Below are 17,447 nucleotides of genomic sequence, written 5' to 3'. Positions count from 1 at the left end.
AGCACTGAGAGTACATACAGAACAATCCTAAACGCGGTTCACTCATTCTGAAACTGCTTTGGACGTTTTAAAAAAATATAATAATTAACTATGCTCACCAAGGCTGCCTTTATTTGATGAAAAAACAGTAAAAAAAGGAAATATAGTGAAAAAAAAATATTTTCAAGATTTTTTATGACATTTTTTCTTTTGTCAAATCAACTTAAATAATTTATTTAGTTCAGATAACTTATTATTTCGAGTTTCTGATGATTAAATCAATAACTCACTTTTTCCAGTTCAATCAACTCAAAATTTTAAGGCAACCAGGTTACTTAATTTTTTAAGTTAAACCAACAATATTTTTTTACAGTGAAATAACTGTTTTACATTTTAAAATGTAATTTATCCCTGTGATGGCAAAGCATCATTATTCCAGTCTTCAGTGTCACATGATCCTTCAGAAATCACTCTAATATGCTGATTTTCTGCTCAAGAAACATTTATTATTATTATCATCAGTGCATATTTTCAGGATTCTTTGATGCATTTATTTGAAATAAAATCATTTGTAACATAATAAATATCACATAAGTACTTTGAATTATTCATTTCTTTCAGATAAAAAAGTGTGCTGTTTGAAAAGCAAATACTGCTATAAATGTGAGAGCAAAAAGAGCTGGTTAATAGATGACCTCAAAGGAAGGGAATGAAAGAGAGATATATAGAGAGAGAGTAAAAGCTTTGCTGTTGAAAACAATGTTGAATGGTTGCGGAGCTAAAAGGATCAAACTTGACCATGAATGTTGACTCTGACATTGAAAACTGAAAACTGACACTGAAATTCCTGCAAACAAGGACAGGTTAAATGCATAAGACCACCAGCACTACAAAAAGAAAAGTAGTCTTGCATTGCGTCCTCCAGAAGCACAATACAAATTTGGCCTTGATTTTCCAAGTTTACGCTTTCCCAGACACTCCTAACGGACTTGAGTAGGTGATGTGTGTTTACTCACGGTTGACTGGGGTCTGCTGTTGTCCTCACTGTCCAATGAAACGACATCCAGGTGCGAGGCGAGGGCGGGGTCACTGCTGCTTCGCACGGACAGAGGGGTGGCTGATGGGAAAAGACAAAGAATATTGTTAGAAATCTAAAATAGAGCTGCATTTGCAAATCTAGGGTCATTGTAGAACAATAACAGTCCCAGACCTTTAAAAAAGCACTGTGGCGATAACAGGGTACATTACAGTATCATTTAGATTATTGATTTAATAATATACATTTTTATTCGATTTTATTTTTATATTTTATTTTAGTTAAAGTCTTAGCAATTTTGTTGTTTTATCATTTTTGTTAGTAGTTCACTTTAAAAAAAAACTTTTGTTGATAATTTACTCACAAAAGAAATTAAGGTTTTTGATGAAAGCATTCCAGGATTTTTCTCCATATAATGGACTTCAATGGGAACCAAACGGTCCAAAAGACAGTTTCAGTGCAAACTGAATCTGAGCTTATAAAACTTTTTTTTTTCTTAAATGAGCGATCGTTTCACTTGATAAGACCCTTATTCATCGTCTGGAAGTCGTTTAAAGCCCTTTGAACAGTTTGCAGTTTGCATTGAAACTGTCTTTTGGACCTTGAACCGTTTGGTTCCCATTGAAGTCCATTATATGGAGAAAAATCCTGGAATATTTTCATCAAAAAACTTAATTTCTTTTTGACTGAAGAAAGAACGACATGGATATCTTGGATGACATGGGGGTGAGTATTAAATTATCCGCAAAATTAAAAAAAAAAAAAAAGTGAACTACTCCTTTAATTCAATTCAAATTTATTTCTATAGCGCTTTTCACCATACATATTGTTTCAAAGCAGCTTTACAGAAAGTGCATTTCAGAAATGTACAAAGAAAAATACAGTTAGTTAATCATGTATTAATTTAGGGAATAACATATCGCCGGCGCCGAGTCGTCTCTTCGACTATTATATTTTTATTAAGATTTTAGTTTTTTATTCATTTAATTTTTAGTTACTTTAGTACTTCAACTTTATATAAAACTATTGCCTTGGCAGCTGAAATAAAATATGTTTAATAAGTTCAATATTTTCTATTTATTTCAGTTAATGTTTATTTATTTTAAGTAATGAAAATGTGTTTTTTTTATTGCAGTTTTTATGTACTTTCATTGTCCTGGTAAGTCATGGTTAAAGACACTCAGAGATATGACCATGAAATGAAGATAATACACGTTTATTTTTTTCTTGACTCAATTTTAAAAATTAATGTGTATAATTCATAAGCATGGTTATTAAAAAGTGAAGCAACATATGACCATTTTGAGCCAGTTCCCATTTTGTGTCAGTTTTATTTACTTTATGTATAGATTTATCTTTGTATTTAGTTATGCATGTACTTATTTACGTATTTGTGCATTCATTCGTTGTATAAAATAAGTATTTTTTTAATAAGTCTCATTTCCCATTATTCAGTTTTATTTAGTTCAGACAGAAAAGCACAGATCAAACACTAGTTGATCATTACCTAGAGTGTTTTCTGTTCTTTTCAGAAACACATTGGATCAAATAAACACAATTAAAATCACACTAAACTCACCACATGAAAGCACAACAATAAAGTCTCACGCAACACAAACAGAAAGACATCTGAGTGAGTCAAAGCAGCTTTCCGTACACACACTCATCAGTCCAGAGAAACGTCTCCCATCACACGCGTTTGTCTGGTTTCCATAACAGGGACAACTGCCAAACGCTGGAGCCATCGCTAGACTCAGCAGAAAAGGCTACGGGAACAGGATGCTAGATCCATCAAAAACAGCTCTGTCTTTTACAGGAACAGAATAAAACTCTATGGAAAAATGCAGTGAGGGAGTTTTATATCCAACAGAACGTCCTTGGCCTCCATTCTGAAGAGGTTCTCCAAGACCTTCATTGATAAGGCCGGAGACACTGTGACATCTCAAGGATCTGAAGTACACAAATGTGTTGAACGTTGGCAAGGTCAAAATGCTTAAACATTACTGCTGAAGAAAAGAGCTAAGTCGTGGGAAATAGTGTTTTCTACACGGGAGAAATATGAGAAATATGAGAGATACACTAAGCTGGAAAAAAGACTAATTCAGAAACAGTAACCTCATTAATGAGCACATTAGCATACAAGCATCTACATTTACATAACAACGGGTTAGCAGTCTTGAGCAATTTCACCCACACTAATGAATGACAGTTGGTTAACCATTCACACTGCATGCCATTCGCCTATATTTGCACACGTGTGCAAAGAAAAAGTTACACAGATTCACTCATAAACGATTTTTCCTTCATTTATAAAGTTAAATTTAGTTAGTTTGTGCCAGATAAATACTGCTCTACTTGTAAAAACATGTATCTTCTGTTACATAAGTAAAAAGGTATTGCCTCACTCAAATGTTGTTACATAAATTAAGCGCTTATATACTATACATACATAAACACAGGTGCCATGTGCATTGGATGTCTACGCTTTTGCAAAAGTGTCGTATATAACGCCTTGTGATGAGAATGCGTAATACACATTCATGAATATGATATATATATATATAAATTCTAACCTAAAAACTAATAACTGCACTACAAGCTCTTCATTTATGTCTGTGTGTGTGTGTGTGTGTGTGTGTGCGCATGATAAACAAGTTTATGGTCACTGAGATTAGATTTTTATATACATATATATATATATATATATATATATATATAAATCTAATCTCAGTGACCATAAACTTGTTTATCATGCACACATAAATAAATAAATAAATATATATATAAATAAATAAATAAATAAATATATATATATATATATATATATATATATATATTTTTATTTATTTATTTTAGGGTTGTCAAATGATTAATCACGATTAATCGGATCCAAAATAAAAGTTTGTGTTTACATAATATATGTGGGTGCACTATGTATAATTGTTTTATATATATATATATATATATATATATATATATATATATATATACACACACACACACACACACACATTCTTGCATATATTTAAGAAATATTTTCATGTATTTATTTTTTTATAGATTTATATATAATTTATATTATATATAAATATAAATATTTTATATATAAATATTTTTTTCTTAAATATTCATGCATGTGTGTGTGTATATACAGTATATATATTATACACAGTGCACCCACGTATATTATGTAAACACAAACTTTTATTTTGGATGCGATTAATTGTGATTAATCATTTAACAGCCCTAATATATATATATATATATATATATATATATATATATATAAATAAATGAATAATTTTTATCAGAAAGGATGCATCAGAGACTGATCAAGGGTGACAGTAAAGACATTTACAGTGCAATGTTACAAACTATTTAAAATAAATGCTGTTCTTTTGAATATATATATATTTACTTTTTTCAACAATTTGCAATAAGACCTTCTTGAACAGCAAATAAGCATATTATAATGATTTCTTGCATCACATTACATTTTAAGATATATAAATTGTAATAATATTTTACAATATTTCTCTTTTGATCAGCTTTAATGAGCTTACTGACCAACCTTTGAACGAGCGTACAGCATAAACACTTTTATGAGTGGCTTGTAGCTGGTCAAAGTAGTTTTAAAGTAGCTTCCTAAAGACCTAAAATCTTGCATGTGGTGACAGAATAGAAAACTGAGAACTTACAGCCACAATCAACAGAAAGAGCGAATCTGACCCTGAAAAAAGATCAACATCAAAAAAGAACAAGAGAACAAAAAAAACTCAAGCACAGAGCTTAAAAAAGTTGCCATTTTCCCTGGTCAAACAGACATCAGCAAAGACTGCTCATATCTTCAGGCTGTTAAAAATAATCAAAAAGGCCTTTCAGTATGATCACACCAGCACAGAAACTCTGATTCAGTGTTCTGGCAGTCATTAACACAGACTCTTTGACTCAGCCATTTTAATAAGGTACTGGAACCAGAAGCAAGCTATAACAGCTATAAACGCGTCTGCTTTAGAAGCCACTTCATTAAGAAAACCGTTGATATTGTAATATTTCAACTCATCAGGGCCATCTTCAAATGCACCACTGAACTATTGAACTGCACTTCTCTGTATTTCAATGGCAATGTGCATATGAGACAGATAAGGCCAATGAAAGAGACCTAGACAGAAACCCAGACTCGTTCGAGGCCTGTTTTACCTCAGAGCTTAAAAAGTTTAGATAAATGTGCAAGTATCATTTGTGCTTGAGTCCAAAAAAAAATGCTGACAGATGGTGTAGATATTTTAATTTAAGAGATTTGATTGCTTCCTGTGTGTGTATGCCACCTTATATACACCAAAAGACCTCCAACTTGCAGGTTCTCCACTAACTACACCCTGATGACTCTCAGACCTTCGAGATGTTTACAAATTCTTATAGAGGAGTTACATCTGTGCAGTGTCTAGATGAAGAGTCGCTCCCAAATCCATCAGACCTGCAGAACCTGGTGGAGCTCGGCACTATTTCCACCAGCCTCAAGGTTAATCGTCAAAAGAAACGCTTGTGCAATCTAATTTTAGGCGTTAATTTCGATTTTACGCCCATTGAAATAACAGAAGTAAGAATGTGTGGGAAATCTGTAATGACCACAGCGATTTAAGGTAAAACCTTTAATTATTGTCTATTCTGACACAGGAGTGGAACAGCCCTTCTAGTGGTTTCATCCTCCAGGAAAAGTCCAACATTCAGATGGATGTGCTACGAATATAAGTCTTTTCAGCTGAATAAATAAGAGGCAATCCCACGATATGAGTAATAGGGCTTTGAGTATGAAAATATTACACTATTAATTGACTAAATGTTAGACAAACAAACCTGAAGCTCCATTTCAAGAGTTTTCATTACAGCTGTTTGCCTTTCATAAATAATAATTTAAAAAGTGCAACGTTTTAAAGGGATAGTTCACTTTGAAATTAATTTTTGGTATGTTTTAGCTTACCTCAAGGGCATCCAAGATGTAGGTGTCTTTGTTTCCGCAGTAGTTTCAATTTTGATATATTTTTAGGTCAAACCGTTGTCTGTCAGTCATATAATGGAGGTCTATGGTCACCACCTCACAGAGAAGTCCAAATTAAACGTGATTTAATGACTCGTAAATGTACAGTAAGTCCACATTGATGGCCGAAGACACGAAACGAGCGGTTTGTGTAAGAAAGCGGACAGTATTTATATAGTTTTTACCTCTTGTAACCACAGCCACATCCAAGTGATCTGAGGGCATGGGCGCTTTTGTGGCTGTGGTTACAAGAGGTAAAAACGATATAAATACTGTTCGTTTTCTCACACAAACCACTCTTTTCGTGTTTAGGCCATCAATGTGTCCTTACATTTACGCGTCATTAAATCATGTTTAATTTGGACTTCTCTGTGCATGCTCTTTGAGGTGGTGACCATAGACCTCCATTATATAATTGAAGACATGAACGGTTTGACCTAAAAATATCAAAATTGAAACTACTGGGGGAAACAAAGACATCTACATCTTGGATGCCCTTGAGGTAAGCTAAAACATACCAAAAATGTATTTCAAAGTGTACTATCCCTTTAAATAATATAGTTGTTTTCCTTAAAACAAACTGTATGATTCAAAATTAAAGCAGAATTGGAATTATTTATTTTTTTCAATTAAAATAAATGTTTGCTTTCCAAAAATAACATGAAAATTAAATAAAAGCATGTCACATTTTTATAATAACAGCATTGTTTGCCTCACATAAATACTCTTAATTAAGAGCGGTTACAGAGATAAGGAAATTATGCACTCACATCTGGCGCTTCTATATGCGGCCCAAGATTGTGTGCAGGGAATTATGGGGGAATCCAGAGTCTGGATTTCATCAACGCAATATATTTACGATGGAAATTCCCCATCCTTAATAATGTGCTGCGTTTGAATAAAGATACTTCTGTCAAACGTGTTATTGGCGTAAAAATCAACATAAGGGTCAAGTAAAAAGTCCCAAATTGTGCGGCAAGCTCCCAGATAGCTTCCCACTCAACTACAATCGTTATAAAAGTAACAAGAAAACCACTCTTAAATCTGGGGTTAAGATTAAGAACAGCAAGGCGAATCCTCTTGACCTTTGACCCCTGAGAGGTCTGTCATGTGAAATGGGGTCACATTCTTTTAGTCACGCCTCATCTGTTTGTCACGGCTATATACTGTGTTTATTCCCATCTGTGGCACATCACTATGAGGAAAGTAACGATGAATGTTAAAAAAAAAAAGATACCAAGATACCAAATTCGATGTCTGAGATGGTCTGTTGTTAACCTGTAATTCTGTCTTATTGGCAATCGATTGCTGACAGGTATGAGCGGCCGCCCACCTCAGGTGCTGCTGGGAGTCGTGAGAGCAGTGTGAAGACTGGGAGAGTGTGTGTAATGAGAGTGTGTAGGTCAGGGATCGATGCCGCTGTAATCACAGCTTCGTGCCGCAGAGACAGTCAGAGGAGAGACAGATTTGCCCCATTTCTGAGGACTATTATGGCTTGAGCAGGAACAAACTCCCAGTCTCTGGTTGGCGGAACAAAGCACCGTTTTATAATTACATCAGAGAAGAAACGAAAGGGGAAAACACACTTTCCTCAATCCTTTCCTTGTGTGATGACTAAGTAAACATGAACAGCAGGTCTAATTTGTTTAAACTGCACTGCACTAATGTGACGACCATGGTTGGAGTGTGTTGCCCATGACAACCTAGAAAATGAATGGATGGATGGAGGTGAAACTCAAAAAATTTGATTATATATACAGACTCATTACATGCAAAGTGAGATATTTCAAGCCTTTATTTGTTATTATTGTGATGATTATGGGTTACAGCATATAAAAACCCCAAATTCAAAAATTAGAATACTGTGAATAGTTTTTCATAGCTGTAGGTCAGAAACATCAAAATTATAACCAATAAAGGCTTGAAATATATCACTTTTCATGTAATGAGTCTATATAATATATTAGTTTCACATTTTCGAGTTTCACCTCCATCCATCCATCTTTCTTTCTAGGTTGTACCAGTAATGAGTCTGAATATAATATCAATATAATATATTAGTTCCACATTTTCAGATAGATAGATAGATAGATAGATAGATAGATAGATAGATAGATAGATAGATAGATAGATAGATAGATAGATAGATAGATAGATAGATAGATAGATAGATAGATAGACAGACAGACAGACAGACAGACAGACAGACAGACAGACAGACAGACAGACAGACAGACAGACAGATAGATATGCAGACAGACAGACTGATAGATAGATAGATAGATAGATAGACAGACAGACAGACAGACAGACAGACAGACAGACAGACAGACAGACAGACAGACAGACAGACAGACAGACAGACAGACAGACAGACAGACAGATAGATAGATAGATAGATAGATAGATAGATAGATAGATAGATAGATAGATACTGTAGATAGATAGATAGATAGATAGATAGATAGATAGATAGATAGATAGATAGATAGATAGATAGATAGATAGAAAGACAGACAGAAAGACAGACAGACAGACAGACAGACAGACAGACAGACAGACAGATAGATAGATAGACAGACAGACAGACAGATAGATAGATAGACAGATCAGCAGGTGTGAGGGTGGTCCATCAAGCTATGATAGAGGTCTGTCACGCTTGTCAATCACTCTCGGTTTGATCTCCACCTCTTTAACCTCACATTTACAGAGTGCTTGAATGTGTCTTTGACCCACAGACTGAGTGCTGACCCACGGGCCCTCTCGAACCATCTTCATTCAGCAGTCACCAACTGTCACTCACTCTTATGCCCCGCCCCTGACAGAACAGAAGTAAAAGTGCCTTCCAAATCTCTTTGTGCTTTTGTCAAGGACGCTCTGGGTCCCTCCGAGACTCACTGCTGGAAAACAGCAACAAAGCAAATAAGTTTTATCTATTTATCACTCAAATTTAGACAAAACAGCAGCTCACACTTAACACAACACAGCCACTGCAGACGATACTGTTTCTTCTCAATATTGTCAGAGGTTTAGCGAAAGGAAAAACAAATACCAGTTAAAATAAAATAAAATAAAATGTTGTAAATCTTGATTGATAAAATTATAGTTTTAACATATTAATTATGGAATTTTACATATAAATAAAAACAAAAGTATGAATTATGTTTGGTCAAACTTCAAAAGCAAATATCTGGGGACAAATTTCAAAAACAAAATAGTTAAAAAATCAATAAATAGTTGATTTAACAAAAAACAAGATAATTTAACTCCTAATTTAAATTCAAAAATAAGTTGAAAACAAAAAAGAAACAAAACAAAACAGTTATTGATAAAATAAAATGTTGTAAAGCTTATATATGCTGTTTTGTGAGCTGCTGTTTTGACCCACGTAAATAGATATTACTTATTAATTGCTTTGTTTTGCAGTTTTCCAGCAGTGGGTCTCTGTATAAAAAAAAGGAATAAAATATTTGGTCATATATAACAAACTTCTGGGGACAAATTTTCCCTTAAAGTATAGCAACGTAAACCCACACACACACACATTCGACCAGATTATCAGTGTACACTTTTCAGAAGTTAACTGAGATCTGGCCAAGCATGAACTCATTCAAATGCTGTCATTATTCCTGTTTGCACCCCACACACACTCTCACACACACACTCTCACACACACACACACACACTAATTAAGTTACCCCTGATCCCATGAAGGCCTTTCTCCTCCTTAGTGCCACTGATTCAATAAGACTCTTCTTTGACTTCCCTATCGCCTCGGCTAGGTTTCAACATCAAATCCCAAGTGCTGACACACACACACACACACACCAGGGCTACGGCACGGCTACTAAACTACATTGGGCACGGTTTCTTTGTCCTCAACATCATTTAATTGATAAATGAGCGAGACGAGCATTGTGTGTGCAGCTGACAGTGGGCTTTTTGTAATGTAATGACATCGTAGTGCTTGAGGTGTACACAGGGACATCTGCCTGCAGTCTGGCTTCAGAGAGGGGCATTATGGGAAGGTTAGCCAGGGCAAGCCTGAGTGAGCAGTCACAATGATGGATTCAGGAATGGCAAGTGTAACATTTGCATTCATTTGAATTGATACAGCTCCGACAGCCGGACGTTGAGCGAGCGTTAGCCACTTTAACAGTCGTCTGTGTCACAAATCTGGTTGCTAGGGCATTGAGGGTGGTCACTAAGGATTTTTAACGGGATGGTTCGCCCGAAAAAAATAAGAATTGTCATCATTTATTCACCCTCATGTTATTTCAAAACACACAAGTTAACACCAAACCACACAAACATACAGACATGCACACAAAATCAGCTCAATTATTGGCAGCAACTAATGCAACCACACAAGTTCACACATTACTATGAAAACGAACACATTATCTACACACACTTTAAAACCACCACACACACACTCATGCCGATGTGCACATACAGATGTTTTCTCCATTCAGTCGGTCTGTGGTCGCTGGGAATGAAAGACACTTGTGCATGTGGGAAACAGAGTATTGGTTAACCCTTAGAGGTTTCAGCGATTTAAACTGAACCCACAAATATACCTCACTCACCTACAGCTGCTTTTACTGCCTTTTAATCTTTCTTTGACCAAAGTAGAAGTATTTAAGATACTATCTATTACTATTTGACAGAAGAATTATCTATTGTAAAAAAAAAATCATACATTTTATAATAAAAATAGAAAAAAAAACATTTAACAAAACAAAAAAATAATAAATAAATTAAAAATAATAAAAAACAAAACATAAAATAAAACAAAAAAAAATAAAATAAATAAATAAATAAATAAATAAAATAAAAATGTTTAGCATGATTATATTATGGATTGTAATATCTCTTTGACCAAAGCAGAAGTATTCAGTATGAGACTAATAGATTTAAGATACTATTATCTATTACTATTTGACAGAAGAATTATCTATTGCAAAATAAATATAATAATTTTATAATGAAAATAGAAAAAAAATAATTTAACAAAACAAAAAAACAAATGAATAAATAAATAAATTAAAAATAATAAAATAAAATAAACAAAACAAAACATAAAATAAAACAAAAAAATAAACAATAAAATAAAATAAAATAAAGTAAAACAAAACAAAAAAAATGTTTAGCATGATTCTATTATGGATTTTAATCTCTCTTTGACCAAAGCAGAAGTATTCAGTATGAAGTATTCAGTATCTATTACTATTTGACAGAAGAATTATCTATTGCAAAATAAATATAATAATTTTATAATAAAAATAGAAAGAAAATCATTTGACAAAAAAATGAATAAATAAATAAATTGAAAAATAACAAAACAAAACAAAATAAAATAAAATAAAAATACATAAAACAAAAAAACAAAATAAAATAAAATAAAAATAAATAAAACAAAATAAAATAAAATAAAAATGTTTAGCATGATTCTATTATAGATTTTGTTTTTGATTGATGCAGACATGTGAGTGCTAGCGCTGCTATACGTACTTGATTTGAGGGCAGATGTGGTGACCTCGATCTCGCTGCCCAGGTAGGGCTGTAGGACGCTGAGCTCGGGTTCAGAGTGGTCAGGGCTGGAGACACCCGACCTCACACTCCCCTCGGGACTCACCATCGCCCTCTGCTGGACCTCCATCTTCTCGTACACAGCCTTCAGCTGAGGACAGACAAGAAGAAACTTGACTAACTAACAAACAAACAAGACACACAGCTGAAAATATATATACAAACAATACATTTTACAAGGGCATCAAAAGAGACACAATGTTGAAAACAAAGAGGTACCAGTATACTATATGTGCATCGATCAAACAGTTTTCCTTGTTTGTTTTGTACAAAATCCATACCATTAATCATGCACAACTGGAATTACAGCATTTGACTGCTTAATATTGAATTTCTCATCTTTCTTCAAGCTCATAAAGTTCAAATATGCAAAAGGTGTTCTTTGGAAGGTAGAGAGGATGATTTGTGTCTGATACTGTGTCATGATGCAATACTGATATTTCATTCTCACTCAGAGCAAAGCCCTGAATGGAAAAACTAGCTAATGTCACTAACAGATGCTTCAAAAATGACAGTAAATGTAAGACTGCAAAGAATACAGTATGGAAACGTGTGAATGTGAAATTCCTAAGAGCAAAATGAGTTATTGTGGCCCCAAAATATATTTGGACACTTCAGTCACACATAAAAATCATCTGAATGTAATATATCATATTAGACGACAACAGATATCAAGTCAAACACTCAGTAACAGCCATGCTACATTGTTGTCACTGTTTTAACTCAAAAGAGTGTCCAGTTATTATCTCAAATATTAAAATAAGCTTTAAAGCTTGATTTCAAATAATGTTATAAATTAAAATGAAATATTTTTCACAAAAGTACTGCAGACATACTTTTAAAAATATATTTATTTATTATTTAACTATCTTATTTATTATCTAACTAATCTTAAATATATGAATACATTAAACAAAAATAAAAACATTTAAAATTGCATTAAACATTATAAAAATATTTATCAATTCACATTCATATATTTAGCATGTCTTGATGTTGGCAGTCCAATTGTTTTATTTTATTTTATTTTATTTATTTTGTTTTATTTTGTTTTATTTTATTTTATTTTATTTATTTTGTTTTATTTTTTTTATTTTTATATATTTTTTTTTGTTATGTTTTGTTTTATTTGATTTTGTTTTATTTTAATTTATTTCGTTTTGTTTTATTGTTGTTTTTTTCGTTTATTTTATTATTTTTAATTAATTTATTTATTTTTTCATTTGTGTTTTTTTTGTTTTGTTAAATGATTTTTTTTATTCCATTTTTTTAAGTTTGTATTTTTGTAATTTTTGTATTTTTTACTGTTCACATGTTGGCAAATATAGGGAATCCCGTTATTTCATGCATTCAGAAACTTATCAAACAGTGCACATTATGCATACTGCAAATATATTGCAAGGAATAGTAATATGCTATTCAGAAAATACACACCCACGCACTTATTATCTCTTGTTGAGAGATGCTATTATTCATGCAGGCGTCTAAAAATACTAATTACAGACAAATTAATGTACACAACCATCAGGCAATAATTAGACACATTACACAGGCAACCATACTTTAATTGTCTATAGATCAGACTGTAAAGGCTGAGAGCTTGTGTGTGTGTGTTCGGTTGAGTATAGCATACAGCGTCTTTCCCAAACCATATTATAAGCACGGCGGGCAGTGTGATAAACAAATATAAAATTAAATTAAAAAACAAAATCTGAGCCGACAGGTGTCTGTGTTTGTGAGCACGTGCGTTAAGCATCAATGGTCAAATTAGATGTGACAAGGGAATCAGAAGCTGTCAAACATAATGTCACGGTAGCGTTATGAGCCGAGAGGAGGTTGACGGTAATGAGAGAGAGTATACGCGCGCGCCCGCCGTGGACTCTGACCGTCTCGGATTGGCACGTTGACAAGCGGCCATAAAGCCGCGGCGGTTGATGAATTCATTCGCCAGGCACTAATGAATTAGCACTTCCCTTCTTTGCCCGCGCTCGCCTTTCCAATCACGTCAAAGACCTGGCAGAGGAAACAATGGCTTAATGAAAGACAAGGAGCATCAACGGCGAGCGCGGAGGAGGGTGAGAACTAAGGGAGCTCCATATGAAGTCATCTGCATCCGTAACTGTTTTTCAGGAAAACAATAACCAGTGACACGCAACAGGAAGACGCATCATCAATCACAGGGAAATATTGCGCCGCGCTCCCCGAGCCCGGGCCGCGTGATTCGATGGGCTGACGTTTGTCGTGCTAAAAAATAAACCAAAATCGTCCAGATCAGATGGCAAAAGTGAGAGAGAGAGGGAAAAGTAATCTCAGGGAATCACTTCCTCACGGGTTTGATAGATGGCCGTCTCTCTCTCTGGTTCTTCCTCTAAGTGCTTCATACCTGATCAAACTCTATTCCTGGGCCTGAAGCGTGCGAGCGGACATATTCATCACCGCAGCTGTGTGTGCCGTATACACACTGCACATTATTCCTGAAACATCGTAGTGTGACTCACTGAAAAGAGCACATGTCAATTCCAGCTAATCAGAGACCAGCAAACTGGACATCAAACAATGAAAACTCCTTCCTTCATAACAGTAGCTGGGCAATAAACTGCCTAATGCTTTAAAACGCCACTGGAATATTATTAATGATGGATGGCAGGTCACAGATGTCCTCGTGAGGGCCGTAACATAAACACACTCTCAGCTTTTAAAAAAATAATCATTTTAAAACAGTCACTGTGAGTTGTGAGTCAAAAATCCCGACCCTTTGTGGCATATATATATTCAAAATTGTGAGATAACCAGTCAAAACCGTCTAATAAATTCTCATTGTGTCCTATACAGTCACACTTGAGATATTAAAGGGGTGGTTGATTGCGATTTCACCTTTTTAATTTTGAATAGTGTGTAATGTTGCTGTTGGTGCATGAACAGTATCTGCAAAGTTGCAGCGCTGAAAGTTCAATGTAAATAGAGATATTGCCTTTTAAAAATCAGGAAGTTTAATGCCTACAAAAACGACTCGAATGGGACAACAACGGGATTTATATGTAACTAACACAAACATTTGCATCAACCCTCCCTCCGGAATATGCAAAAAAGGGCATGGCCATATTTCTGCGGCTCGTCGAGTGTGTTATTTTCATCCTGTTGTCAGGTCTTCTGTGTTCGGGCTTCCCACGGACGTTGTAGTTCGTCAACAATGGATATAATTTATACTATAAGTGCGCGGCAAAGACAAAAACACAGGTGTTTCATCAACGACAGGCGTTTTTATTCGGTATTCGGTTTTATTGTTATATATTTTTTATTGGTTACAGAAAGAACACAATATAACTTTTACTGTGCCAACGTGGCAACTTTTTTCTACTTTTTAAATACATTTTATACACTCTAAAAAATGATGGGTTGTTACAAATATGGACAAACCCAAATGTTGGGTTAAAAATGCAAAATAAAGTTTACAGTGAAAGTTGAAGGTGGGTTAAAATTTTAAATTACATTAACCCAGCATTTGTCCATATTTTACCCAGAATGTGGCTTAAAACAACCCAATATTGTGTATAGATATATTTCTACCATTTTACCCAGACCCAATGTCATGATATGATAATCTACACTCTAAAAAATACTAGATTGTTTTAACCCAAATTTGGGTCAAATATGGTCAAACCCAAATGTTGGGTTAAAAATCCCAATAACCCAATGACTGAGTTTGTCCATATTTGACCCAAAAATGGGTTAAAACAACCTAGAATTTTTAGAGTGTACGGAATAATTGACGACAGGCCATTGAATTATTAGAAAAACAATGCACACCCGAGATGGTAATGCGGTCACGACGCGAAGCGCAGAACAAGAATAAAAAAAATCTTGTTTAGTGTTGCTTTAAATATTGGTCTTTTTGCGGTTTAATATTCACACACTCTAAAAAATGCTGGGTTGTTTCAACCCAAATTTGGGTCAAATATGGACAAACCCAAATGTAATAAAAATGTAATTTAAAATTAACCCAACTTCAACTTTCACTTTCAGCTATACATTTTTTCTTACATTTTTAACCCAACATTTGGGTTTGTCCATATTTGACCCACATTTGGGTTGAAACAACCCAGCTTTTTTTAGAGTCCGTACACAAGTCCACACCATTATTTATTCTTGAATATTTTTTTGCCAAATTCCCTGACGCCCCGCAGTATACCGTAAATTCCATTTTTATCGCTGGATTTTATGACTGTCAGTGTTTTTGCATCGCAGAAATCATTGAGCCTACTTTATATCACTTTCCTAATTTTCACACCCGTTCCCTGTATAGTCCTCCATCTTCTCAATCTCTCCCCTTTCTCACTCTAGATGACAAATAAACCTGACAAAAAGTCTCTCTAAATCTCCTGCCGTGATCGCCCACGGAGGGGCATCGACATCAATCACACCCATGTGACCTGCGCTGAGGCCTTCACAAACAGACCTTCGGCACACACACACACACACAGGTAAAATCCTTGGAATGTGATTTCAGGTGATGCTGTGCAAACAAGTCTGGAATTACAGGGATTAAGAAGGAGACCAGACTAATCTGAGACCGGCCTCCATGTGTGTGCTGAACATCGGCTCCAGATGTGTGAGATTACCTCTCGAAAAGAAACACCTGAACCGCAGTATTGGATAACACACACACACACACACACACACATATATATATATATATATATATATATATATATATATATATTCGAACGCTCAAGTGTTCATTACACACATAGTTTAAGGGTTTTTTTATGTCTTTAATGTCTACTAATTCTAATATGTTATTGGTGGTGTTTACTGAGGCAAAAAGGCAAGTTGCACTCACATTTTCTAAATAAAATGATACTTCTAATTGTGTTGTTATAAATTGTTCAATTATAAATAAAAAATTGTAAATAAACATGTTTTAAAAGAATACTGTAGTAGAGAAACATTATTAGAAAAAGTATTCTGAAATAAACAAATAAATACATGCATAAATGCAAATAAAAACTAAATGCATGAATGAATGCATAATGTGTTCACATACACACATTTTCTTAGATGTAATCATATTAAAACAAAATCATATTAGTTCAAAGCTGATAGACAAATGTGACTCACTAACAACTGGATTTTATATTAATGTGCCAATCACTCGTTTATATACTTTAGATATGCTAATCAAGGAATGAAAAAATAAATTATGGATTTATTTCATATTTTTAGCATATTACTACTGCTGCCATTTTCTAAAAGCAATAAGGCTTATCATTTTAATACAAAGCAGTATGATAAAAGATGACTATTCAATAAAAAAGTAAATGTATTATAATTTTCTAATATTTTTATGACATTGAGGCCTAACAATTTATTCCTTATTTACTCGTATTTTTTGCTCTCTTATTACTCTCACACACATTCCTAATCTCAGTTGAATTCCTCTTTAACAAAGTGTTGGAGACACAGAGACAGGCTGTGAACACTCAGGAAATGAAGCACCTCATTCCCAGTCTTTGAAGAGAACATGACACCTGACCCCTGCTAATCAAACACACCTACAGCTCTGCATGTGTCTGTGTGTGTGAGAGAGACACCTAATTCTACCATGTGCACTGCAAACCTGCAGTAATGTAGTGGTAAGTGTCGGATAATGAGAGAACATGACTTGACTGGCCACCAGAGACAAACTAAAAGAAGTACCATGTCCACGGTGCAATGATTTTGAGATATAGTATATAAACAGACATTTTGTGAGTGAGTGAGTGAGTGAGTGAGTGAGTGAGTGAGTGAGTGAGTGAGTGAGTG

At 34.3% G+C, this 17,447-nt stretch overlaps 1 protein-coding gene across 2 annotated transcripts in view; it reads right to left on the bottom strand.

Moving 5' to 3' along the window:
• pard3ba (par-3 family cell polarity regulator beta a) overlaps positions 1-17,447 on the bottom strand; it is a 178,028-nt gene that overhangs the window by 121,166 nt on the left and 39,415 nt on the right. For both annotated transcript variants that reach the window (XM_039648339.2, XM_039648340.2), the window contains exons 3-4: positions 11,568-11,736; positions 996-1,096 (exon numbers count right to left, since the gene is read on the bottom strand). In XM_039648339.2, the coding sequence (XP_039504273.2) occupies positions 996-1,096; positions 11,568-11,736 (270 nt within the window). The remainder of the gene's footprint in view (positions 1-995; positions 1,097-11,567; positions 11,737-17,447) is intronic.

This window comes from Pimephales promelas, chromosome 6 (genome assembly GCF_988280905.1).
Source record: "Pimephales promelas chromosome 6, fPimPro1.hap1.1, whole genome shotgun sequence".
Taxonomy (NCBI): domain Eukaryota; kingdom Metazoa; phylum Chordata; class Actinopteri; order Cypriniformes; family Leuciscidae; genus Pimephales; species Pimephales promelas.
Note: the sequence above shows the minus strand (reverse complement) of the source record. Positions and strands in the feature narration are given on the sequence as shown.